This window comes from Crocuta crocuta, unplaced genomic scaffold (genome assembly GCF_008692635.1).
Source record: "Crocuta crocuta isolate KB4526 unplaced genomic scaffold, BGI_CrCroc_1.0 scaffold35, whole genome shotgun sequence".
Classification (NCBI taxonomy): domain Eukaryota; kingdom Metazoa; phylum Chordata; class Mammalia; order Carnivora; family Hyaenidae; genus Crocuta; species Crocuta crocuta.
Window position 1 is genome coordinate 4,072,047 of NW_027530625.1, and position 26,941 is coordinate 4,098,987.

General features: G+C 44.4%; 1 protein-coding gene across 1 annotated transcript in view; it reads left to right on the plus strand.

Annotated features, from left to right (window-relative positions):
• Nucleotides 1-26,941, plus strand: part of RALGPS1 (Ral GEF with PH domain and SH3 binding motif 1) — a 257,605-nt gene that overhangs the window by 90,337 nt on the left and 140,327 nt on the right. Inside the window, exons 7-8 of the mRNA XM_077768262.1 lie at nt 10,753-10,845; nt 23,294-23,420. Coding sequence (XP_077624388.1) covers nt 10,753-10,845; nt 23,294-23,420 — 220 coding nt within the window. The remainder of the gene's footprint in view (nt 1-10,752; nt 10,846-23,293; nt 23,421-26,941) is intronic.

Below are 26,941 nucleotides of genomic sequence, written 5' to 3' on the forward strand. Positions count from 1 at the left end.
CCCCCCCCCCCCCAAATCTGTGCACAAACACTTTAGGGGCCTGTGAGCAATAGCCTAAGAAGCTGTGGTCTCAAGAGAATCCAACCCTTAAGGGTTTGCATCTTAGCCCTATGACTTGCTGGCTGTCCCATCTTGGGTTGTCTTTTGACCTTTCACCTTCCTTATTTATCAAGTGGGAAGAATCATTTCAACAGGTTTTTGAAGATTAAATGAGAATTGTGGATATCAAGGGTTTAGGCCAGCACTTGCCACATAGTAAACAATTGGCATTAGCTTTAGAAAAGGGTGCAGAGTAGTGAGAGCTCTGAACTGAAGGACAGTGAGGCCCGGACTCATTGCTGGCAGCAGAGTTGGAATTGTGTCCTGAAGGTGCTGAAGAATTTGGGAAAGATGAGGAGGAAGTTGGGAGAACTTGGTTCTGGTCTAGACCCTACTGCCAACCTGTTTGAGGCCTTGGGCAAGTCACTTCCTTTCTCTGGGTCTCAGGACCCTTGCATATTAACCGAGATTGGGCAGGGCCAAAGGCTCCTGGTTCCAGGAAGCTGGGTCCCTTCTCTGGCAGCTTCTTCCTCCGTGGCTGCAAGATGGCTGCCAGCAGCTCCTGCTCATACCCTAGTGAGGGCAACCGCCAGCAGAGACATCTTGCCTCCCTTTCAGTTACTCTGTCATCTGATGTGTGGTTGCTCTGGCTTGTGTCCCATCCCATTCATCCTGATCAGTCACTCTGACCAGGAAGACATGAGGCTCCGGTTGGCCAGATCTTAGAAATAAGCCTGCCCATGGAGCGAGGGGCAGGGGGCCTAGGCCACGTGGGCTGAGAATGAAGAAGTGGTCATTCCTCAAGGAACTGAGGGATAGAGGGGAACTTCCTCAACTCGATAAAGGACATCTACAAAATCCCTGCAGCCAGCATCATACTTAAGGGTAAGACATTGCGTGATTTCCCCCTAAGACTGGGAACAAAGCAAAGATGTGCTCTTTGAGTACTTCCATTCAGTAGTGTACTGGGAGTCCTGATGAGTGCAATAAGATTTTTTAAAAAATATATGAAGGTATATAGATTGAAAAGGAAGAAATAAAACTGACTTTACTCACATATGACATGATTGTCTATATAGAAAATCTCAAAGAAATCTGTAAAAAAAATTTACTGAAACTAGTAAGTGAATATAGCAAGTTTCAGGACACAAGATCAATATACAAAAGCTGTCCTATATATAAGCAATAAAGAATTGGAATTTGAAATAGAAAACCCCCACTCCATGTACAATAGTGTGCATGTGCACACTCGTGTGCATACCCACACACATACACACATAATGCTTGGGTATAAATCTAACAAATTACTTAAAGGTTCTATATGTGGAAAGCTGCAAAAAACACTGATGAAAGAAATCACAGTATATTGAAATAGATGAATATTCCATCTTCATGGTTTGGAAGACTCAATATTAAGATGTCAGTTCTTCCCAACTTGATCTATAGAGTGATGCAATCCCAATGAAAATCCGATCAAACTATTTCATAGGTAGAAAAAACTGATTCTAAAATAGATATGGCAAGATTAAAGACAGAATAACCAACACGATGCTGAAAAAGAACAAAGTTGGAGGACTCACTCTACCTGATCTCAAGACTAACTGTAAAGCTACAGTAATCAAAGAAAAGACACCTAGTAACGGAACAGAATAGAGATATGGTCATCTGATCTTTGACAAATGCATGAGAGCATTCAATGGAGGAAGGGTAACTTCTTCAACAAAATGGTACTGGAACAATTGGTACATTTTTTTTAATGTCTGTAAAATAATGGACCTAGACACAGACTATAGGTCTTTCATAAAAATTAAAATAGGGCGCCTGGGTGACTCAGTCAGTTAAGGGTCTGATTCTTGATTTCAGCTCAGGTCATGATCTCACAGTTGTGAAACTGAGCCCTGTGTCAGGCTTCATGCTGAGCTTGGAGTCTGCTGAAGATTTTCCCTCTCCCTGCACCTCTCCCCTGCTCGCACACTGTCTCTCTAAAACAAAACAAAACAAAACAAAACAAAACAAAACAAAACCCCCTCAAAATGGAGCATAAACCTAAATGTGAAAGACAACACTATAAAACTTTTAGGAGAAATCCTAGAAGAAAATCTATATGACCTTTAGTGATGAGTTATTAGATGTAACACCAAAAGCACAATCCATGAAAGAAAAAACTGATAAATTGGACTTCATTAAAATTAGAAATTTCTGCTCTGCAAAAGACACTGGTAAGATAATTAAAAATCAAATCACAGCCTGGGGAAATACTTGCAAAACACATATCTGGTAAAATAATTGAATCCAAAATATACTCTTAGAACTCAATGATAAGAAAACAACCCAGTTAAAAAATGGGCGGAAGATCTGGACACCTCACCAAGGAAGTACAGGTAGCAAACATATAAAAAGATGCTCAACATCATTTGTCCCTGAGGAAATACAAAAACACTATGCACCTTTTAAAAGAGCTAAAATAAATCAGCGACAGTACCAGTTGTAGGCAAGAATCTGGAGCAGTACTCATTCTCATTCATTGCTGGTGGGAATACAAAATGGTACAGTCCAGCAGTTGCACTCCTAGATATTTATCCAGCTTCTTTGAAATCTTATATGCACACATGCACACAAATATCTTCATAGAAGCTTTAGTCATCATTACCAATTACTGAAAAGAACAAAGATATACTTCAGTGGGTGAATGGATAGATAAATTGGTAAATCCATACAACAGAAGAGTCTTCATCAAAAAAGAGAAAGAAAGAAAGAAAGAAAGAAAGAAAGAAAGAAAGAAAGAAAGAAAGACAGAAAGAAAGACAAAGACAGAAAGAAAGAAAGAAAGAAAGAAAGAAAGAAAGAAAGAAAGAAAGAAAGAAAGAAAGAAAGAAAAAGAAAGAAAGGAATAAGCCCTCAAGCCATATAAAGACATGGATGAATCTCAAATGCATGTTACTAAGTGAAGGAAACCAGCCTGAAAAGGTGACATATGTATAATTACTTCCACCTCCCCAGCTTTTTAAAAACATTCTATTTTTTAATGTTTTATTTATTTCTGAGAGAGAGAGAGAGACAGACAGACAGACAAGGTGAGCAGGGGAGGGTCAGAGAGAGAGGGAGTTACAGAATCTGAAACAAATCCAGGCTCTGAGCCAGCTGTCAGCACAGAGCCCGATGCGGGGCTCGAACCCACGAACCGCGAGATCATGACCTGAGCTGAAGCTGGACGCTCAACCCACTGAGCCACCCAGGTGCCCCAGAAGCATTCTGGGAAATGTAAAAACATTTTTGAAAGGGTAAAACTCTAGAGATGATAAACAGGTTGATCAGTGGGTTGCCAGAGGTTTGAGACAGGGAGACCACTGAGTAGGTGAAGCACAGAGGATTTCTTAGGGTAGTGAAAACTATTCTGTATGATACTTTATGATAGATACATAGTGTCATTTGGCACATGATATTACACATTTATGGAAACCCATAGAACTTTCTATCATCAAGAGTAAACTTTAGTATATGCAAATTTGCAAAATTGTTGGTGGAAATTAAGGAATCCTAGAATGGAATGCAGAACATAAAAAAATATAAAACATTATAAATGTATGAAACAGCATCCCTGAGGAGGGTGAGGTGAAAGGTGCTGAACTACGTAACTTTGGAAATGAGGGGAGCCTGTAAGACTAAAGACAAAAGGAACTGTGTATAAGCTCTGGACTCTAGTTGCTATAGATGCTTCCCAAGGGCATTGAGTAACAGTTCTGAAGCCCTTTTACATGAATACTGGAATTGAACAATCCAGGAAACGGATGGCAGATGGTAGGGCCCAGGTTTTTCACTGTTGGGAGTGGAAAGTTACAGATAAGAAGGCTAAGACATTCAATATGAACTCATATTTATTTTAACATAGATATAGATGATTGTATATAGAAATATTTATAGATGTGTATATGTACATGTTAGTATATACACACGTACATGCATATATTTCCTTGCTCTCCCAGCTGAGAGGATCTAGAAACATTGATGCCCCAGTAGCAACAAGTACACCCAGCACCCAGATCTTGGTTTCTAATATCATTCTCTAACAAAAGGAACCAAGGTTCCTTGAAGAAATGGCTGGTTTAACAATGGGGCAATAGCATCTTGATGAGCCTATACCATCATGTGGTTCCAGAAAATAAGGAAGTGCTCAAACCAACCAGCCAACTCAAACAATGCTGAATAGGTCAAAGGAACATAGGAGCCAACTGAAAGCTTTCAGTGGACAAAGTTGGAACAATATGAGCAAGAAAATAAATAACATAGTATTGGGTTATAATCCAAAGTGTAAAGTAAGCACCTATGAGTCCTTTCTGATACAAATAAATGATGGATAAATAAATGGGGAAGAATAGATAAACTTCCTACGCAGAGTAATTTCAATAGCTCACTTCCTTCCATAGAGACTTCTTTCCAGTGTCTGAGGTGATACTATTATTTATGTGACCAGTTGCCTATTAATGGGCATTTCTTTTCTGTTCTTTTTCTTTATAAACAGTACTTTGGTGAATCCTTGTACATTAGTTCCTCTAAATTTCTGTGTTTTCATAAAACAAAAATTCTAGAGAGAATAGAAGTTAAGCATCTTTCAAGATATATTTAAGTTGCTCTTCAAAATGGTCCTATGAATTTATATTCCCCAAAATGGTGTAAAAGAGTACCGGTTTCTTTACATTCTTGGTACAATACATGACCCACAAAGAGTTAATGTATTTTCCTTAATACACAAAGAACTTTTACTAATCAGTAGTAAGAGTAGAAAGATGGGTAAGGATCCGAGCAGGTAATTCACAGGGCAAATAGTACAAATGGCCTATAAATATTTGTAACAAAAAATGAAAGAAAAGTACAAAAAAGATGTTTATCGAATAGTTATGGTAGAAATGCAAATTAGAAACAATGAGACATTCTTTTGTCTGTTCGGTTAGTAAAAAAAAAAATTGCAATCACTGGTATTTTGCATGGGGATATGGATCAGCTCAAATGTGTTGATGGATAAACAAATAGACCTTTTGGAGGCCATGTCTTTTATATATTATACATATATTTTGAAAATAGGTACACATACTTTTATTCACTCCCCCTGACTAGAATTTATCCTAAGATAAATGGTAAGGTAATTAAAAATGTATAAAGATTTGTGTGTAAATATGCTCACTGCAGCTTTGTTTAGTACAACAAGATAATCAGAAATAACCTGTCCAACAGTAGGAGGTTACTTAATGATGAAATATCCCAAAGATGGAATACTTGGAAACTGGTAAAAATATTGTTGTAGAAGAATATTCATTCACTTATAAAAATTCTTGTGATAATATACTTAACATATACCAATTTAACTGAAAAAGACAGATATGTGGAAAAGAGAGAGGAGGACACAAACCACAATGCCGTCATCGTGGTCTGTATATGAGAATGAGGTCGCGAATGATTTCTGCCTTTTGTGCCTGTCTCTGTGTCCTTTGTTTTCTGCCTTAAGCTTCTCTTCAATTTCATAGTTAGAAAAGAGAATAAAAAGTGTCAGACACTTTGCTGATTCTACCTTTGCAATGTCTTTCTTGTCTGCCCCTTCTCTCCTATCTCCTTCAACATGGCCCTAGCTCAAGCCTCCTGCCTGTCCCTTAGACCATTGCCTCAGGTTCCTGATGGGTGTCCCCGCCCCTACAGAAGACTGTCCCTTCTCTGCGTGGAAACCTCTGGAAATCTCCCCGTGTAGACTAGCACCTAAGGTCCTTCTTGCTCCAGAACCCCGCAATCTGGCCTTCGATGCCCTTTCCAGCTTTAATTGCCCGCATCTACCCTAACTGCACAGAGCACCCACAACTCCAGACCAGTCAGTTCACTCGGCTCTCCGGGTCATGGTCTATACAGCCATACCTCAGTACTGCCTTTATCCTTTTGAAGTCCACCCATCTTTCAAGGCCTGCCTCTTCCAGCAAGCCTTCCCCTATCATTACCTCCGCCATGTTCTAGTCCACTTAGGTTGAACTTCTTCTCTGTCCATGATTGCCAGGTGATTTCTGGAGGGCTCTGCCTCCTCCTTTGGTTTCTTCCATACCAGGCAAAGACGGATCGAGTCTGGACTCACACGGTCGAGCCTGCACACAATACAGGCTTCATGAAAATCTATTGTATTGAATTGACTCAGAGTTGCTTCTGCTTTCTGTGGCTGCATATCAGAGTCAACTCGGCCATGTTCCATAATTATGCCTTAAATACATGTGATTTGGGGGCATGCAGGAATCTATTAAATTATACATATAAACTATCACACTTGAGATTATGTGGCATAAAAATGTGCATATATTAAAATATAAGGTTTATGGGCATGCCATTTGGTGTTCAGAAAGTCTTTCTTCCATAACTGGCTAGTAAACGTTTGAGTCTGAATTTAATTTTAGGCAAATCCTTGGAAAAAATGCTCCTATGGAAAACCAGGCATATCCTGGAGGCAAACACAGATAATTATGTGGAAAAAACTTTTCTATAATATTCCTGCTTAACATAAAAAGCAAATTTTTTATTCTTGGTTACTATTTCCTTGTTTTTGCATTGAAAAGTGACAGTATTTTGGGGAAGAGAATAAATTTGGTTGTAGCAATAAAAGTGCCTCCTTAAGTCTGGAACATCCATCCCTGTTTTTCTTTGTAAAGTTTAGAGGTTTTCACACGCCTTGCAGCCCTTTCACCTCCATGCGTCCCCGTACCCTGCACAGCTCTCTCTCTGTCTCTTTCCCGTGCTGTCATTCCACCCTTGGGTGTCTGTGTGTCACACAGCAGCATTCTTACAGTAGTGAGACATAAGCAGTAACCACTTCCTAGAGGTTCTTGGCACGAAGCCCCTTCCGTGTTACCCTGAGGTATCACGGGAGTCAACTGTACCCTGGTAGAGAATTTGCTTGTTCCCAGAAGGATTTGAGGGGTTGGGAACGTTCATTTCTGTGAGAGGCCAGGCATGAACAGTATTCTGAGCCCAAAGTGCCACTATGTCCTTTTGACGTGTGTAGTCTCCAGAAAACCCTGTCTCTTCACCTGCCTTGCTTTATGGAACATCAAAAGACGCTTTTGTATCATTTAAATTATTGGGTGAACCCTTTCCTACAAACTGAAATTTGTTACAGTTGTGCAAATATTGGTGAATCCTTCCCATCTTGGGTCTGCCTGGGGATATAGATCTGATGGGCGGTACTGCCAGTGTACATATTCCTTTGGCCATTTGTCCTTCCCTCCATCCAACTCTCCATCCACGGTCTTCCCACAACTGGGGTCCTTCTGAGCAGGATTCAGTCTGATTCATCTCAGAATTCCCCGCAGCGACTTGAGAGAGATTCCTATGTCATGGGGACCCGGTAGCTCCCCTGGCTGGTGAGGAAAGTACTCGTCTCACTCGGCACCACTGTGCATGTTGGAGAGCGGGTGCTGAAGGAGGGACTCATTTGTAGGCTAGATGTCGTACAAAAAGGGACCCTCAACCACATGCATCCCCAGGCTGGAAGGCTGTGCTCTTCCAGTTTCCTGACCTCTGGGAAATCCATCTGTGGTGGGCGAGGGCAACATGGGAGGTCTGGCATTTAACCACTGTTCTGGTGTGTGTGTGTGTGTGTGTGTGTGTGTGTGTGCGCGCGCGCGTGTGTGTATTTGACTTCACAGGTCAGTTTTTGGGTTGTACGAGAAATTCTAACAGCACAGACTTTAAAAATAAGGGCAGAAATCCTGAGCCATTTTGTGAAAATAGCCAAGGTAAGCCATTTAATTATTTTTTTTCTTCCTTCCTTTTCTTGTTTGTTTTGTTTTGTTTTGTTTCAGAGTGTGTTTCCTCAGTACTTTGGGAGCTGCTTTGCTCTGGGCCTGCTGGGCTGGGTTCAAACAGATGGCTGTGACCTGACCTCTCCAGGCTGTGAGACAGACCTAGGTGCCCACTCAGCCTCCCTGCCCCGTGCATGGCACTGTGGCCTTCTATCCGTTACCATGGCAGCCAACTATTCTCTTTAGCTGGCTGTTTGCAGACTCTCTGTGAGGCTCTGGGGGCTCCCTCTGGGGTCCCGCCATCCTCCTATTTCAGATGTAGTTGGCCCTGGGGGGTGATGTGTTCTGTGATACCATCACACCCTGCACACTTTTGACCCCAGTCAGCAGAGCTCACCACACCCCATCCTGAGCTTAAGGCCTGGGCCCAGTGACCCTGCTGGCCCCCACTCCTACCCCCTGCCCCTGCCCCCATGGGTTCTATCCTTGCCAGTTGGGCTTATGTCTACACCCTGCCTTCCCCTCCTCTTCCCTGACATCTGCCAGCCCAGGCAGTGATAGCATGGGCTTCCCCCGACCATGGTCATCACTTCCACGGCCCTGCCAGCTCCTCCCCGTATGCCGCTCCTGACCACCGGCCTTGCCTGCGTCCAGGCAGCGGGCTGCTCTGCTGTCTGGTTCGCTCGCGTGGTGTGTGTGCATGATGTGCTCCCTCCAGGTCCCCGGCCAGTGGGTCTTTAGCGATTGCCCTTCATGGGTCAGCCACCTCAGCAGCCGCCTTCCTGAGATGATCGTCTTTGAGGTTCCCATTGTTAGAAGCCCACTTCCAGGGGCGCCTGGGTGGCTTAGTCGGTTAAGCGTCCGACTTTCGCTTAGGTCATGATCTTGCGGTTCGTGGGTTCGAGCCCCGCGTCGGGCTCTGTGCTGACTGCCAGCTCAGAGCCTGGAGCCTGTTTCAGAGTCTGTGTCTCCCTCTCTCTCTGACCCTCCCCTGCTCACGCTGTCTCTCTCTCTCCTAGAAATAAATAAAAATATAAAAAAAAATAAAAAAAAAGAAGCCCACTTCCAGAGGGAGGCAGGGGCGTGTAGGGTGGTGGGTGTCTATGTCCGGGGCCCTGCAGCCAGTGAGCTGGGGTGTGTCTCTCTGCTTTCAAGGGAGCAGCTCTCCTGCCCCTTGTGGGAAGGGCAAGGACAAGGGCATCCATCTATAAGTGTGTCGGGGCAGCAGACACTAGCATGTCCCGTGTGCTCTGAAGTACTTGGAACTGTGCTGGGCCTCACGGTGCTTGCTGCTGGCAGTGAGCTCACGCCAGTCCACGGGAAAAAGCGATGAAGTTCCAGCCCCCCCACCCCCCCAAGAGGCTTTCAGAAAATGAGTTGATGGGGCCCAAACTATTCCTCCTTAACTTCTGCCATCTTCCAGCGGTGGCTCATCATACTGGCCTTGTGCCCTGGGCGTGTTCTTGCAGCAGGCCCCCTTTCCTCTGGGCCTTGCCATCCCATCGACGGAATCAAAGGGGTGGGTCAGGTGATCTCCCAGAGGACCTTCAGCTCTAAAAGAAACTGGGTGACAGGCGTAGCAATTCAGATATACAGGATGAAATTCACTTCTCTCGGAGAACATATTAGTACACACAGGAAACAATTAGAGATTGTTACAAAATGTATGAGGTGAAGTATTAACTTGTGTGGTGCGGGAGAAATCTCTGAGTAGGGACAGAGCCATGAGGACTAGGCATAGGGCTTCTCATTTATTTGTTCATTCCATTGGCCCTACTATGTGCTGCATGAGGTACTAGGGACATGATGGCAGATGCAGGCAGAAGCAAGGGCCCACACGGTGCAGTTGGCTAAGGAGGTGTGCACACTGCTGTGGGAACACACAGGCAGGGTCCCAGCCTTCCTAGATTTGGGAACGTGATCAAGAAAGACATACTAGAGGAAGGGTCATCTGAGCTTGGAAGTGCCCAAGGCAGGTAAGGGCAGGGCAAGTAGGGGAGAAGTCTTCCCGACCAAGGATGAGCAGACCCCCCCAGCCCCTCCTACGCCCCCCTGCACCCCCGGCACAGAGCTCTCACCCGGGTGCCGGGCGCTGCTCTGGCATGTTGCATGCACCATCCCGGGTAGGATAGGTGCCGTGGTTACCTTCCTCATAAGTGTGAGGGTGCCACGGCTCAGGGAACTGGCTGCATGACACGCGGCTAGCGCGAGCTGGGGTTGGAACCAGATCTCTTGGTTTCGTGGAACCCGTTCACAAGCCCAGACTTCGCCGGCTCCCAAGAGTGAGAGGTGGAGCCCCAGTCTCCTTAGGTTTCCCTCAGCGCCACACCGAGAATAGAGCAGTCACACCTCTGTGTGCTTTCTCTCGGCCGTGTCCCCTTCTCTCACCTCCCATGGCAGGGAACTTGTGTGAGACAGTCGAATCCAAATGTTCTCACTGACTTGGGGTCAGGGTCAGAGGAGCACAGTCAAGTGACCGAGAAGCCAGAGCTCTGTCTCCTTAGTTGAGAGGGACCATGCAGATCCGTAACTACTTCCCTCAGCCCTCTCAGCCCTGGTGTGAGCTAGTCGCAGAGGACCCACATGGATATCGTTGGCATAGCCGAGACCTCAGTATCCAAAAGCCTGCTGGGACAGTTCCGATTCTCTAAAAAAAAAAAAAGAACATAATTGACATTGTCAAACCTTCTCCCGAGCCACGTTTCTGTCCAGCCACCAGACTAGTCAGCTTTTAAAATTTTGTGTTTTAGATGTAGACTCACCTTTTGACAATTTGAAAAGAAAAAGAGCATATGGTTTCTATGAACTCCCTAGAACTATATTTTCGACATGAGATATTTTTAAGTATAACTGAATTTCATAAATATGACATTTGGTAACACTTGAGCCTGTTTTTGTTCTGTTGTTTATAGCAGAAAAATAATCTATTCCATATCTTTTTTTTCAGAAACTTCTAGAACTCAACAACCTTCATTCTCTCATGTCTGTGGTATCAGCATTACAAAGTGCACCCATCTTCAGGCTGACAAAAACCTGGGCTGTAAGTTAATCCCTTTGAGTTTTGGCTCTCATTTCACTGGGGTGAAGTTCTTCATTCCTTGAGCTTCTGAAGGCTTTCTCTGACTGTCTGCCTTTTGCCAACGAGAGGTGATTACTGTGGGTTTCCTGGGTATCTTCTGTCCTTTGGGGACTTCAGCCCCATTTTGGGACAAGAAGTTGTGAGGATGCCAACATGGCCAGGGGCAGAAGCGCTCTTGAGTGGACCTTCCTGGACCCTGTGACTTCATGTGTGGTGGCTGGGTCAACCCTTCTGCCCTCCACTTGGCTGGCATTCTTGTGACAGGCTCTGAACTGCTCTGGGGAAGGTCTCTGGGGCTGATGGGTCTCAGCTGCCCTGGGCTGCTGGCCGAGTACGTGTAGCTAAGAGTTTCTCTGGAGAAACCTGTGGCCTTTTTTTTTTTTTTTTTCCCCTCCTGAAGGCCATGGATAATTTCAGCTCAGAGGTGGAGTCTGATAGTTATATAATTGAGTCTGTAGGAAAGTTTTTCTGCTGTAAAACTACTTTAAAAATATCTCAGACCTCTTTATCCTCCTTAGCTTGGCATAGTGCCTGACATGGGGGAAGTAATTGCTATTTCCATAGCTCATTAGTATTCACCTCCTGGCCCGCCTGGTCCAGGGTCTCCCACAGCCACACAGCCCAAGGCTTTCAAGACCTGTTTATGTCCCGCGGAACTGAAGGAAACTATATGGACTTGTCAGCTGTGTTTCTGCAACTCATTTCCAAACTTCTTTCTGCCAGTCTGTGGGGCTGGGCTCTGTTTCATACTTGGCTAATTCTGGGGCCTTTAAAACACTTAAGGATTATGTTGTAGGTGATCAGAAATGAGCCCTATTTTTTTTTAAATTGCAATTTTCCATAGCTAGCTCTAGCGAAGTGGAGCGAGCGATCTCAGCCTGGAGTCAGAAACCAGGTTTGTGTTCAGGCACCGTTCAGAGCATGACTTCTGTGGGACTCATTTCCCTGTATCTGCTCAGAAGTTGGCCTAGATTAGTGGTTTGACGTCAGTGCTTCGTGGAGCCCCAGGGGTTCCGTGGAGCTGCCTTGGGGACCACCAGGGGCTGGGGGAGAGGAGGAGGGTGCCAAGAAGACACCTTGGCCCTGTTTCCACCAGAGCTGCTCTGTTCTCATCAGTTTTTGGGTGACTTTTGGTTGAGCAATAGCTTGGGAGGTTGAGAGCCAGTTTGGAAGCCACTGATCTCTCCTGTTGCTGCCAGCCCCGTGAGTCCCTGAGTCCATCCGAGCCTGGAGGCTTTTTTCAAAAGTTGCCTAGAGATTCTTTTTCAAATGAATTTTCCATTATTTAGATGCTGCTGTCGTCGTTTTTTGGACTGCTGGGAGCTATGTGCGCCTCGGAGAGATGAATTACGGAGCTCGGGGTGCGCAGACCTTACTGTCAGCAGAGCTGGGACTCTCAGTGACCCCTGTGAGCTGTGTAGTGGGTGAGGGCAGTGAGCTGAGTAGGAGAGTCTTGCAGGCCACCTCTCGCTCACCTGTCCTGTTGGCCCTAGGCCAGCGGTTGGCCCGGAGCAGTTGGGAAATGCAGGGGGCAAGAGCCATCCTCCTTCCCGTTCGTCCAGGTCACGGCAGCCCAGTGGACGGGCGGCCGCGTTTCTTCCTGACCCTCTCTCCACGCCTGCTGTCACAAGTACACAGCACATCTGCTCTGTGGCTTTATGTACGGGTCTGCCTCTCCCTTTCAACTGCCTTCTTCTTTCACATGAGGAGGTCGGACTTTCCTTGGGGTCTCCGGTGCCCAGCTGAGTGCCCCCGTGTCGTGTGCACTGCAGTCGTTCATTGTGCTGAGTCTTATCCTCCACTCGCTGAGATTTCTGGTAAAGAGATTAGCCACAGAAGTATTGCCAGAAGGGAGCTGCTTCCCCTCTCCCCCCTGTTCCCTTGACGTGGTCCTGGGGAGACCCTGTGGGCCTGCCGAGCAGGCCTGGAGCACGGGAGCCACAGCCACAGCAGCACAGAAGGTCAGTGCTTTTATGGTCTTCATTTTTTCAGAGAAGGAAACAGGTTCCAAGAGGTGTGGTGGCCTGACCATGATCGCGGAACTGGCAAGGACCAGAGCTGGTGTGATCCCTTGCTGACTGCGTAGTCCACGTTCTTGGCCTGTTGGGATCAAGCTGGGCACAGGGCATGGAGAAATTGGCACACGCGTTGCTTGGGAAGTGAGGCTGGCCCACGGACCCTTGGGGACAGGGTGTGACCAGCCTCCTGAGTGCCGTCCCTGGGGTGGCACTGAAACCCTGGATAGATGGGAACCCTGGGTGTAAGGGAGTTATGGGTGTGCCACTTGGTTGCACCGTGAATGACCTCCGGTGAGGGCCAGTTGGTCATTAGCTGTAGGGCAGGGTGGCCTGTTGACCGAGGCTGGCTACGGGGTGCCAGTAGCCAAGTGAATTGGGATGCATCAGAGACTGACACAGAGCACAGGCTCCCACACAGCACGCCCTAATAAATGCTGACTGTTGCACAAACAGGGAAGGAGTCCCCTTCTGTTGGCCTGGAACAACGCAGGCAAGGTCTGATTCATCCCAGCACTGGGGCCTCTTTGAGATACTGGCCACCTCAAGACCTAAGCAAGACGTCGTATTGGTCAGTTCTGATTTCCTTAGTATGCACTGCCGGGCCGCTCTTATTCGTTCTGCAAACCAAACATTTATCGAATGCTTCCTCCATGCCAGACCCTGAGGCTATGGTCAAGAGCCCCTGTCTTTTGTGTTGTTCAGAGGAGGCAGACACATTATTGAGGGCAGATGAGCACGTGCCCCACCTTGCTGGTATTAGAAGAGATGGAAAAATGTTGAGTGTGTGAAGTACTGTCAGCTGGTATGAGAAGGACACAGGAGACCAAGACAGGAGGGGGTGAGAGAGGGTGATGGGGTCTGCTGGGATGTGGGGCCTCAGGGAAGGCCTCTCTGAGAAGGAAGAGCACACTAAGTCACGACCTGAGTGACACGGGGTCTGGCCGGGCCAGCGTGAGGGCACAGCAAGTGCGAAGACCCCCAGTGGGAAGAAGCTTGGTGCCATCAAGAAACTCAGAGCCGGTGCGGCAGGGACACGGGGGCCATAAGGAAATAGGGGCCGGGTGCTGTGGCCGGGCCCATCGGGAAGAGCTAATGGCCCGGGACAGGAGTTAGGTTCTATTCCAAGTGCAGGGAAGGGTTTTAAACAGGAGCCGGACATGGTCTGGCTTACAGCTGCTTTTTGGGGTTTTTTTGTTTGTTTGTTTTTTAAATCACCATTGCTACTGTATGGAAACAACCTGGGGTGGGGGGGCGGTACAGGGGGCCAAGATGGGAAGCAGGGCCTGCTCAGGAGGTGCAGGCAGCATCCGAGAGTGAGGTGGTGCTGGTTGGGATGGGGAGGCGGCAGCACACGGGGGAGAAGGAGACTGATGGGGCAGGTGTTCTGAAGGCAGACCTGGCAGATTCGTCTGATGGGTTGTTGGAAACGAGGAAAAGGAGGGAATGAAGATGATTTCCAGGTTTGGGGCCTGAGCAATAGGGGCAATGGTGAAACCTTTTCTCTGGTCAGAGTGGTCCCAGGAGGAGACCGACTTACTCACGAGTGACCTGGGGGTATGGAATTCCTGGAGTTTGGGTGAGTCACTCTTTACAGTAATTATAGTCACGTGCTAAATGTCACACACACACACACACACACTCACACACTCACACACTCACATACATGCTCTGCTGACTCTCTGCATGTTCCTGTCATGATTTGCTCTTTCCTACTGAATTGATCCAGGAGGTTTGACTCAGCGACAGCAACAGCGGGAAATCATCGCCAATGGGCCAGGCGGTCTGTCTGGTCTGCAGGATGGGGACCTGGAAAGGGAGCCTCCTGGGAGTGGGACTCTCACTCCAGACACTTGGGGGTGAGGCACAGGGTCATCAAGCTCTCCAATTTGGAGAACAGCCACTTTGCAGATGTCCTGAGGAGGCTGACATGTGGCATTCATGTATTTCGGATTTTCGAGGCTTCTCTTCAGGAAGTGCCTCTGTCTGATGTAGGGGGAGCGAGGCCCCAGCCCTCGTCCCCTCCTCCCCCACCCCCATGTTGTTAAGAAGATGGCCATAAGCATAGGCTGCCTGTTTTAGGCTTTCCTGAGCCTTGGTTTAGGTGGCAGGCAAGATGGGTGAGGGGGTGAGGAAATGGAGGGCAGAGGAAACCAAGGTTTGTGCCTCCAATTACTCGTTCCCCGGTCCTTCCTCAGAGCCGTGCCTGCATTGCTTCTCAGAAGGTCCCAGTCATGAACCGTGCTGACATTTTCACTCTCACTTTCCTTACGTTGTCACAGCATTGGATACTTCATCACCCACTTCTTGAAAAATCTCCTTCCCTCGCCTTGGTCCTCTTCTTCCATTTCTGACAGCCAGCTCTTCCCTGACGGGGTTTGTTCCTCTCCCCCACTGGGTGGAAGTGCTCTGTCTCCCTCGGGATCCCAGGACACGGAGGACACCGCCGTCACTTGTGTGCTCGGTGCAGGCTGTCTCCTCCGCTCACACTCGGCCTCCTCCTGCAGCGCTAGCCCCACGTTCCCACGCCTGCTCCACGCAGCCCTCGGCTGGCAGCTCACACTTGGCATGTCTGAAATCAAACTTTGGTTTCCAGGAAGTGATAGGGAGTGCCAGAAGCCTCTGTTAGCAGATTGTGTTTTGGACTTTGAAGCAATATGGTAGACTGAGCTGGCGGGGGTAAGCCCCGCCCTCCCGATCGCCTGCAAACACACAAACACAAATAAATGCTGGAAACAATACAACCAAATTAAAACCCAAGATGCAAAGCTGAACTGGAAGCCAAGAGAGGGAAGTCACCATGTGCTAGAAATAAAGCACGCTCTCGGAGTGAGCACAGCGAGCGCGGTGAACGGAGACCACTGCGTATGGGCCTTGCGGGTGGCACTAAGGTGGCGCGTGCGCGCTGGGAGCGGAGTCCCGCCCAGGCCCCGTGCGCGTGGGGGGAGGGAACTCAGCCGTCCTTGGGAATCCGAGAGCCCTCAAGGACCCATCAGGACCTCTCTGTTCAGCCTGGGGGAGCCCCGAGAAAACATGAGTGAAAAAAGTCGCCTCTGGGAACCTGTCACCCCAGCCTGGACCTCGGGCAGCTGTGGGGTGCGAGTCCACATGACCTGAATTGGTATGGGGACCCCAGGCCGAGAAATGAGTGGCAGTATCCCATGCAGATTAAGAGTATAGACTCCTGAATCAGATCCCCAGGCTCAGCCTCGAACCTGCCGCTGTGGGAAGGATTCAGTGAGTAAATTGATGAAATAGATCGTCGTCATTGTCGTCGTCATCATCATTATCATCACCGTTTTTTTACTCTTCTTAACTATTCTCAAAGCCTCCTTATCTCTGACCTGAGATCATCATCTTTGGGCTGCCCTCCTTGTCTCTGGCCCTTCCTCACATCGCTGCTGGAGTGATTGCCCCTGCTCAGAGCAGCTCCAGTGTCTTCATTTTCTTTATTACAGCCTATTTTTAGCACTCCCCCACCCCTTGCTTGGTTGGGGGCTCTGCGCCCACCACTCCTCCAAAATGGGGAGTTCTGAATAACCGTCTTGATGCTGTTCTTTTTAATCTGTCATGTGAACGTTCACTTCCCACCCCCAGTTTTATAATGATGCATGTTTTGTCAGCCAATTTTTCAATGTTTTATTTTTTAGAGAAAGTGCGTGCGCATGCAAGTGGGGGAGGGGCAGAGAGAGGAGGACAGAGGATCGATCTGAAGTGGCCCCTGTGCTGACAGCAGAGAGCCCCATGTGGGACATGTGGGACTCGAACTCATGAACTATGAGACCATGACCTGAGCCGAAGTTGACACTTAACCAACTGAATCACCCAGGCGTGCCCCATGTCAGCCAATTAAAAAAAATTTTTTTTTGGTAATGTTTATTTTTGAGAGTAAGAGAGAGTGTTAACGCGGGAGGGTCAGGGAGAGGGAGACACAGAACCCGAAGCAGCCTCCAGGCTCTGAGCTAGCTGTCAGCACAGAGCCTGACGCTGGGCTCGAACCCACAAACTGTGAAATCATGACCTGAGCTGAAGTCAGATGCTCAACTGACTGAGCCCAGGGGCTCCGTGTCAGCGAAGTTTTAACCGTCACTTGGATTCTGAACCCTGGACTGCAGCGAGCCCTGGGAGCACAGGGAGATGCAGGGCTGGCATGAGAGGACTGGTAGATCTTGATCAGGGTTTTAGGGGGAAACTCACGTTTGGGAGTGTGGGGCCTGAGAGTGCTCATGGGTGGTAAGCATATTCCAGAGTGCAGACGACACAGTAGAGACATTTTGACGACAACAGCAAAATACCAAAAGGTTTCCTACCTACTTCACACCTACGTCCAGACCTCAGAAAACAAACCATAAACCTTTCAGCTCTGGTCGGTGGCCCATCTTCTCCCACCAGCAGCATAGCAACTCAGCACCCGCAGTCACGTGCGGAAGAGACGCAAGAGTTGGCCAGAGGAATTTCCTGTTCACACATGGCCACAGTCAACTCATTCTTTCCCCTTTGATTAGTATTTGCTGTTCATGCTTAGCTGCTTGTGACTGGTTTGCAAGTTGAGGTGAAGTTTCAGAAGAGTAGAATAAGCAGTCAAAATGGCCATCATGTGTCCATGGTATCCAAATGGATATCATACCCATGCATCAAAAACATACTTCGCCAAGTGGCAAGTTGCCATCTCTCTATTCCCTTTCCAATCTTTTAAAAATTATTACGAGTTTTTTTTTTTTTAATTTGAGTGTAGTTGACACAAAACGTTACATTAGTTTCAGGGGGTACACCATAGTGTTTGAACAAGTTTATATTATGCTGTGCTCACCGCAAGCTTAGCTACCATCTGTCACCGTACAACGCTGTTACGATGTCATCAACTGTATTCCTTATGCTGTGCCTTTTATTCTGTGACTTATTCATTCCATAACTGGAAGCCTATGTCTCCTACCTGCCTTCGCCCATTTTGCCCCCCATCCCGTCCCTGCCCGTCTGGCAACCAGTAGTTTGTTCTCTGTATTTACAGGTTTGGTTCTGCTTTTTGTTTCTTTGTTTATTCACTGGGTTTCTCAGTAAAATCATATGGTATTTGTCTTTCTCAGTCTGATGTATTTCACTTGGTATAACACCCTCTAAGTCCATCCATGTTGTCGCAAATGGCACAACCCCACCATTTTTTTTTTGGGCGGGGTGGTGGGGGGGCTCTGGAACCTCTCCAGCCCTGGCTCTGCTGGTTGGAATTCTTAGAGATTTGCTTCTGAGACTACCTGTTCTGAAGTTCCTCCTTTCCATGTTGGAGTTTGTTGTCTCTAGGGCCCTCTCATAGTGTTTCTGACCCTTCCTGTCTTACCTAGCCTTTTTCATTGCTCCACCAGGTTGGAGAGATGGGGGTGCACATTCGATGCCCAGCTCCTCACCCACCACACCAACTCTGGAGCCTGGATGGGCCCTTGGCAAACTTCCATTTGGGGACCAATCTCAACCTTCTGGCTCTACTTTTGGGGCTTTGTGGGAATGTCTACTTGGGGTTTCCATGAGCGGAATTAAAAAATATTAGCAAAAGTCTTGGAAACACATAATAAAGCTATCTGCTATGATTATACATTATGTATGTATGCATGCATGTGAGTGTATGCATATATATGTTTGTGCATGTAAACTGTGATAGGCTACTTTTTAAGTGACGAACTCATGACTCATATAGATAGAAAATGAATACTTGCCAAAGATTTTATTTAACTCATTAATTGGTGACAGAATCAGCAAGATATTACAACCAGTAAGATATTATCAAAAGAGAATCCAGAGTACTGCACTTTCATAGCTAGGTAAGGTATACCAAAATAATTTTTTTAAGTTTATTTTATTTATTTTTGAGAGAAAGGGAGAATGACCACGTGTGAGTAGAGGAGGGGCAGAGAGAGAGAGAAAGAGAGGGGGAGTGAGAGAATCCTAAGCAGGCTCCATGCTGTCAGTACAGAGTCCGACTTGGGGCTTGATCCCACGAACCATGAGATGATGACCTGGGCCAAAATCAAGAGTTGGACGCTTAACTGACTGAGCCACCCTGGTGCCCCCAAAATAATTTTTAAATGGATACAAAATTAGTATTCCCAGGGTGATAATCAGTGACATTTCTTGAGATATAATTTGCCTTTCTATGGACAGGAATTATTGGCATGACCATGTTTTCCACAAGTTAACTTCTATCTTTACAGAGTATCCAGTGACCTCGGTCAAAGACAAATTGGGGATGGACAGCTAGCCCGGGCATGTCCTAAATACCAGAGTCACAAGTTTCCTTTATGTTATTTATGCATCTCCATTGCTAATAGTTTACATTAGATATGTGACTTTGTAGCTTATTTATTTTTCAGAAACTGATACTTTGTATCGAAAGAAGTAAAAATTATTTCTCCTGAGTGTCCTCATTTCACTCCTTACTCATTCCACACTCAGTCTGTTCAATCCATTGGTCCATAGATTGTCCACGGCACTAAAAATTCTTTCCATACCAACAGTAGACACTGGAATCGAAATAGAACTCTGAGCCAGTTTCAACATATTTGGAGCAACAGGCTCTTTGTTGAAAAGCATTTCCACGTATCAAGAAATGTTATTCTGTTGGAAAACATTTCCACGTATCAAGAAATGTTATTTTCTCAAGGCAAGGGAACAACATACCAATGTCCTCATAAAGAGGATTTGGAGGGTCTTTTTCTTTTTTCCTTCGTGGAGACAGCTTTCAGATTTGAACAATATACCAGAAGAGGGAGGTTTTCTTCATTAGTCAATACAAGTGCCACATATAGGCTCCCAGAGTGTGATAAGGGAGATTTCCAAAAGCAATCTATTTCTTCAGGTATCTGACCAAGATTTGTGATCTTCCTGGCTTTTGAGCCTGTTGTTTATGAGTCCCATTTATCCCATGCAGCTTACACTTTAATATTAATATTTAGGGACTTGATTTTTACCTTATACTTTTAATATAGTTTGCATCTGTGGTCACAGATCCTTTCTCAATCCTAATGTTGGATATTTTCACATTTTGCCCTATTTGTAGAGGGTTTACCTGGGCTTAGTTACCATTTCTATAGGTTTGGCATTTAGTTTATTTTGTAACCTATCAATTCCTGATTTTATCTATGAATCAATTTCCCTTACTACCTAGCTTCTTGAGTTGAATGATTAATTCATTTATATTCTCACTTACATAATGTGAGAAGAGTTTAAAACCATGCATTTTCCTCTCAGTAAAGTTTTGGCCTCATCACATAGCTTAACATATGATGTTTCTCATTGTTTGTGTTTTGTTAATAGTCCATAATCCTGGCTTTTATTTTTTTCTTTGACCTAAGAGTTATGGGAGTTTTTAAATTTTTCCAAGGATTTGGATTTTTTTAATGTTTTATTTTTGAGAGAGAGACAGAGAGAGAGAGAGACAGCATGAGCAGGGGAGGGTCAGAGAGAGAGGGAGACACAGAATCTGAAACAGGCTCCAGGCTCTGAGCTGTCAGCACAGAGCCCGACGCGGGGCTCGAACCCATGAACCGTGAGATCATGACCTGAGCCGAAGTCGGATGCTTAACCAACTAAGCTACTCAGGTGCCCCAGGATTCGGATTTTTAAGTTATCATTGTTAGTTTTTCCATTCTTTGATTCAGCAGATACTTAGGCAGCATGCTCTGTGTGTTGGGAGCCATACCAGATGGTATGGGAGTGGCGGCGTGAACACAGCCAGCATGGCTGCCGCCTTCACGGGCCTCGCTGTTTGCTGAGTGAGACACGTGTAATTGCACAATGAATCCCAAGTATTATAAATATTGTGGAAAAAATCTCAGGGTGGCTCACGACTTCTCAGCTTTTCTAGAAGTGAAGTTGCCTGTTGTATTTAGTGAACTCTTATTTCTTATCCCTTTTCCTGAGCATGAGTACTTTCAGGATGTGTTTGATTCAGGCAGGCAAGTAATTTATTTTCTTGTATGGTTTTTTGATGGTTTCTTTCTGAGACTTGCCGTAAGGTCTGAAATCTCCAGGACCCTCAATTCATATGAGGTTTTCAGTTCATACTCTAGTTGTAATAAAAGGTTAAAACATGCATAAGTAAATGCTGTTATTTTTTTGAATAAACAACCCGCATATTTAAAGAAATAAGTCTTAAACATTTTTTTTCAGCATATTAAATGCATATGCTGATTAAATGCATTTTAGTCACTTAGTGTTTAAAAAATCACTAAGTTTCAAAAGGCTTAGTGAAACAACTAGGACTCATTGCTTCTTCCATACCTCATTCATCTTCCAGATTCACTTCCGGTTATTGAGTAGTTTCTTCTGGTAGTTTCTGTCACACTTCCACCATTGTACTTATGCTACAATTTCTTGATCCACTCACTTTAGATAATAGTTGGTGACTTCTTTGTATGATGGATGTTGGTTTAGTTTTATTGAACCACCTTCTTTCTTTCCACAAAAACATTCATGTTCCTATAGTTAAATCTCTTTCATTAAAGGATTTTTCAGTGTTTCAGCTCTATTAGGAATGTATAAATACAGTTCTCTGTATAGGTCAAGTAGTAAACTATGGATAACATGTCCTTCCTGGAATACCTTTATGTTTCCCTGCATTTCCAATTACCTTAAAAAAAAATTCTTACTCTAACTGCCATCTATCTACCAGATATTACACAATGCTATAATAACATAGTATTTAGTGTTATATAATTGTAGTATAATATGATAATATAGAATATGTATTACTATAAATATATAATAGTGAATATTTAAAGTTATATAATATGTATAACATCTGGTAGATAGATGGTATATCTAGTAGATGCATACACATATATACACATAAACTATTATTATGCAGATTTTGTCAGATTTTTATATAATACAGTGGACTCTTAACAAGGGTTTGAACTGCACGTGTCCACTTATACACAGATTTTTGTCAATAAATCCAGTACAATGCTTTTCATGTATTTTCTTTATGATTTTCTTAATAACATTTTCCTTTACCTTTATAGTAGGAATACAATATATAATACATGTATAAAATACGTGTTAATTATTATTGTTGGTAATGAGTAGTTAAGTTTTTGGGGAGTCAAAGTTAAATGTGGATTTTTTAAAAATTTCTTTAAATGTTTTATTTTTGAGAGAGAGAGAGAGGTGGAGAGGGAAAGAGAGACATGGAATCCAAAGCAGGCTCCAGGCTCTGAGCTGTTAGCACAGAGCTCAATTCAGGGCTCGAACTCACGAACTGTGAGATTATGACCTGCGCTGAAGTTGGACACTTTACGGACAGAGCCACTCAGGTGCCCCTGTATGTGGGTTTTTGACTGTGTGGATGGTCAGCTCCCTAACCCCTGCATTGTTTGAGATTCAGCTACATATATGTAGTGTGAATACATACACGTATACATATGTATACATACACATATATGTAATATATAATCTTTAAATTATATATATAACAAACATATATAATATTATCTTATATCACCAGACTTTTATGTAATATGTAGAATCTCAAGTAGTTTTCAAGTACATGCGTGAGAAATAGATGTTGGGAGTCTTCTGGAATCCTGTACATTACTATTCAGAAGTCTGATGCCATTCTGAATTTACTTTGTGGGCGCAAGGTGGAGCAGATGAGTGAAGTTGACCAGATCCAGCCCTTCTGAATGTGTATGGGGGTGGGGGGGAGTGAAGGTGTTGATAGAAGTATGTGTATAGAGGCAAGGTTAACAGAGGGAAGTGTGACCTAGAGGAGCCTGGTTTTAAATTTCAGGAGCGTGCAGACGTGGCTGCCTTTGGTTGTCTCGTCTACTGAAGAACCCCAGTTGTTGGTTTGAAGTCAACGGGCAGGGTGACTTTTAGGCACATCTCCCAGGCCGCTAACCTCATATTGGTATGGTCTTCTCCATTGCCCAGGACACAGGTGACCGGCTGGGTCGGGCACAGAGGCACTTGACAGGCCAGGCAGGTAGACTGGACATGGCAGGGGACGTGGGCAGTCTGACGTAGCGGTGCAGTAACTCTAAGTGACTTTTTGTCTATAATCTGCTTTATTCTGTGTGGTCCTTCTGTCGTAAGGTCTGTGGACCCTTGGAGGCAGGTACTGCGCAGGGCACTCTGTCATCCTTTAGAACAGGTGACTAAGTAGCTTTGGAGGATATCTTCTGAGTGTGAAATTCGGTGAAAAATGACAACATTGAAGCCATGAAACTTCCCATTTCTACATGTGACAGCTTCTTAAAGTCTTCAGTGGTGCCCGGGATCTGGCACACCGCAGACTGCCATTTAGGATGCTTCCTTCAGTCTTTGCGCACAGTTATTCTTCTTCCTTAGCTTCCTCTGGTTTATTTCTTGTCAGTCTCAGACTCTCTACTTTCTTCCCTCTCCAGCTTTTGAATCGAAAAGACAAGACAACCTTTGAGAAATTGGACTATCTGATGTCTAAAGAAGATAATTACAAGCGGACCCGGGAATATATCCGAAGCCTGAAGATGGTTCCAAGTATTCCCTATCTAGGTAGGAGTCTGAATTGCCTTATTGTTTGTTAAGAAATCTGCTCAGTGCCAAGTAAGATGCTTTTACAGTTTCTAGTTGAGAAATATCCAGAAGCAGCGTAGGCCACAGATAAAGAGGTAATTGGTTAGCTCCTTGGATTGGAACAGGGTGTTGATACTTCCCAAAAATGGGAACCTCACTGAGAGCTTGGAAACAAGAGGATATTCTGCTTCTTACATAAGTAACCTGTGAATCACAAGCCTCCCCAGCTTCTAGCCCAGAAGGGTCACGAGACTTTCAGGTTCATCCATGTCCTCTTGAACTAGGGGAATTCAGGCCAAAACTCCTTTGTTCTGGTTTCTCTGGGCATTATGAACGTATTTTATAAGATTTACATCAACAACATTATAGTAACGATTATTGATTTCTCTGATTAGAAAATAACAAATGCTCATTGTAAAGAATTAGGAGGAGAAGAAAATTAATATTATTTGTTATCCCATGTAGATACGATCACTGTTTTGCATCATAGCCTTTCATTTGTTTGGGTGCGTGTAAAAATCCACGTTTACAGTGAGCATTTAATGTTATTACCTGCATTTCTGTACTGTCTCGGTCCTGTCGGATGGGTTTGTCAGGTTCAAATTTGCATTCTAACATGGAAATTTAGGTTGTTTCTACATTTTTGTTCCTTCGTTTTTGTTATTAAAATGTTGAAGTAAACATCCATGTTGTAAAACCTCATATATAGTTACGATTATTACTTTACAATAAATTCTTAGAAGTGTGATTATTGGGTCAAAACATATGCAAAATCTTGCCTTTTTATGTATGTTTTCAAAATGCTCTCCTTTGAGGCTGTAGCAACTTATACTCTCATGGCAAGGAGATAAAATGTTCTGTTTTCCTCATACGCACAAGTAATGTGTATTTTCGGGTGTGCAGATTTTTTCTTTTCCTTTCTCTCTCACTTTATTTTCTTTGCCAGTTTGATAGGTGAAAAATACTTCTTGTAGTTGGGTTTCATGATTATGCTACTTTTCTGAAAAAAAAAAACTTCTTTTTGTAACCTAAAAATGGTATTCTTAAAAAGGGAATTTAAGGTTTTATAGAATTGGCTCCCTAATTATTTCAGAGATCTAGTGTGGTTTTCTGGCTTTGTAAGTGTCTTCCATAATCATTGTTTTCTAATTCTTTTCAAGCCACTTCGGGAAGTTTAATTTTAGTAGAAAGTTGTCCACTTGACCCAAGTTTCATTTTATTTATTTATTTAAAAAATTTTTTTTTAAAATTTTTATTTATTTCTAGGAGAGAGAGAGAGACAGCGTGAGCAGGGGAGGGTCAGAGAGAGAGGGAGTCACAGACTCTGAAACAGGCTCCAGGCTCTGAGCTGGCAGTCAGCACAGAGCCCGACGCGGGGCTCGAACCCACGAACCGCGAGATCATGACCTAAGTGAAAGTTGGACGCTTAACCGACTAAGCCACCCAGGCGCCCCGACCCAAGTTTCATTTAAAAAAAAAAATTTTTTTTAAGTTTATTTATTTTGAGAGACGAAGACAGAGCATGAATGAGGGAGGGAGCAGAGAGGGAAACACAGAGTCTGAAGCAGGCTCCAGGCTCTGAGCTGTCAGCACAGAGCCTGACGTGGGGCTTGAACTCACAAACAGTGAGATCATGACCTGAGCCGAAGTCGGATGCTTAACTGACTGAGCCACCCAAGCACCCTGACCCAAGTTTTCAAAATTATTTGCATAGATGTTTTTTCCCCTCATTTAATTTTCTTTGACCACAGAGTTTTATGGAATATTCTTCTATAACTTTGAGCCTTCTGCATATGAATGATTGTATTTGATTTGCATTCCTGACAGTTTGCATTTTTGTTTTCTCTCTTTTTTTTAATTTGCTTTGCCAGAGGTATGTCTGTTGGTCTGTGCACAGAATTCAACTTTGTATGTATTGGCCACATTATCTTTCTGCTTTCTAGCTTACTATCTACTGTCAGTCTAGGATGTGCTCTTTCTCTCCATATTTTAACAACTCAGAAGTTGGGATGCATCTTTCAGTTGATGGCAAATGAAGCATTGCGATACCGTTTATTGGTTCATAGTTATAATGACATCCTAAATTTGATGAAAGATGGAATTTCCACTTTTGTCTCTGATAGTTCATTTCTCCTGTTTTCCTTACGTTGTTTTGTTATTTCTGTTAATTACTTTGGTTGAATTAATAGCTCATTTGTATAAATTTTGTTCTCCCCACTTTAATTTGGAAGACAATTAAGGAAACAGTTAAGGAAAACAGTTAAAATAGAAAATATTTACTCTAATTGCCGCTACCTGCTTTGTTATAGGGTTCTCAGTGATATTCTTTAAATATTCTGTGATTATAGTTTCAGTTTTTCTTTTATCCAAGTGTTAGTGAAGGTAGTGGATTTTAATTTTTAAGGGCTTGGGTTTTCTGTTTCTGTTTTCAAATGGCTTCATTGAGATATAATTTATGTCCCACTCATTTAAAATGTGCAGGCCAGTGGTTTTTAGCCTATTCACAGAGTTGTGCAGCCATCAACACAGTTTGGGAACATTTTCATCACCCTAGAGAGAAACCCCACACCCTTAGTGGTCACGTCCTTTTCCTTCTAGCCAGCTGTCTTCTGGCCTCACCCCCAGCCCTTGGCAACCACCAGTCTGCTTTCTGTGTCCACAGATTTGCTTATTCTGGACATTTCATAGAAATTTAATTGTATAGTAGGTGGTCTTTTATGACTGTTTTTTTCTCCGTTAGTATCATGTTTTCAGAGAGTTCATCCATGTTGGAGCATAATCTGTGTTTCATTTCTTCGCATTGTCAAATGATATATTCCACTGTATGGATACACCACACTTTATTTTTTTTATTTGACGGGCATTTGAATTGTTTCACTTTTTGGCTATCATGGATCACACTGCTATGAACAGCTTTAGTTTTCAAAATCACAAGTCTTCTCTTTAATATACTGTGTTTTAAATGTTTGTTTATTTTTGAGAGAGAGAATGTGCATGTGGGCACAAGTTGGGGAGGGGCAGAGAGAGAGGGAGACAGAGGATCTGAAGCGGGCTCTGTGCTGACAGCAGTGAGCACAGTGCAGAGCTTGAACTTACAAACCTTGACCTGAGCCGAAGTTGGATGCTTAACTGACTGAGCCTCCCGGGCGCCCCACAAGTCTTCTCTCTAATTATTTTACATCGGTTTAGAATGTGCGGCAGATATGCTTTCTGGGTTTTAAAAAATGTTTGATATTTGTCTTGTGGTTTAATATAAGTTTTTGTAAATCTTTCACGGCTGCTGGAAAAGAAGGTGTTATCTCTCAAATTACTCCTACAGTTATATTATTTAAATTATTAATCTGTGAGAACTTGGCCTATCAAGGACAGAAATGCATGTTGGACTCCCCTTGCATTTCTAATAGCTTCTGCCTTATATAATATACTTAGCATATCGAAGCATGTAACAGTTGTGAATTCATGGTGAAGTGTCCCATACACAATGATCTTGATTCCATTTG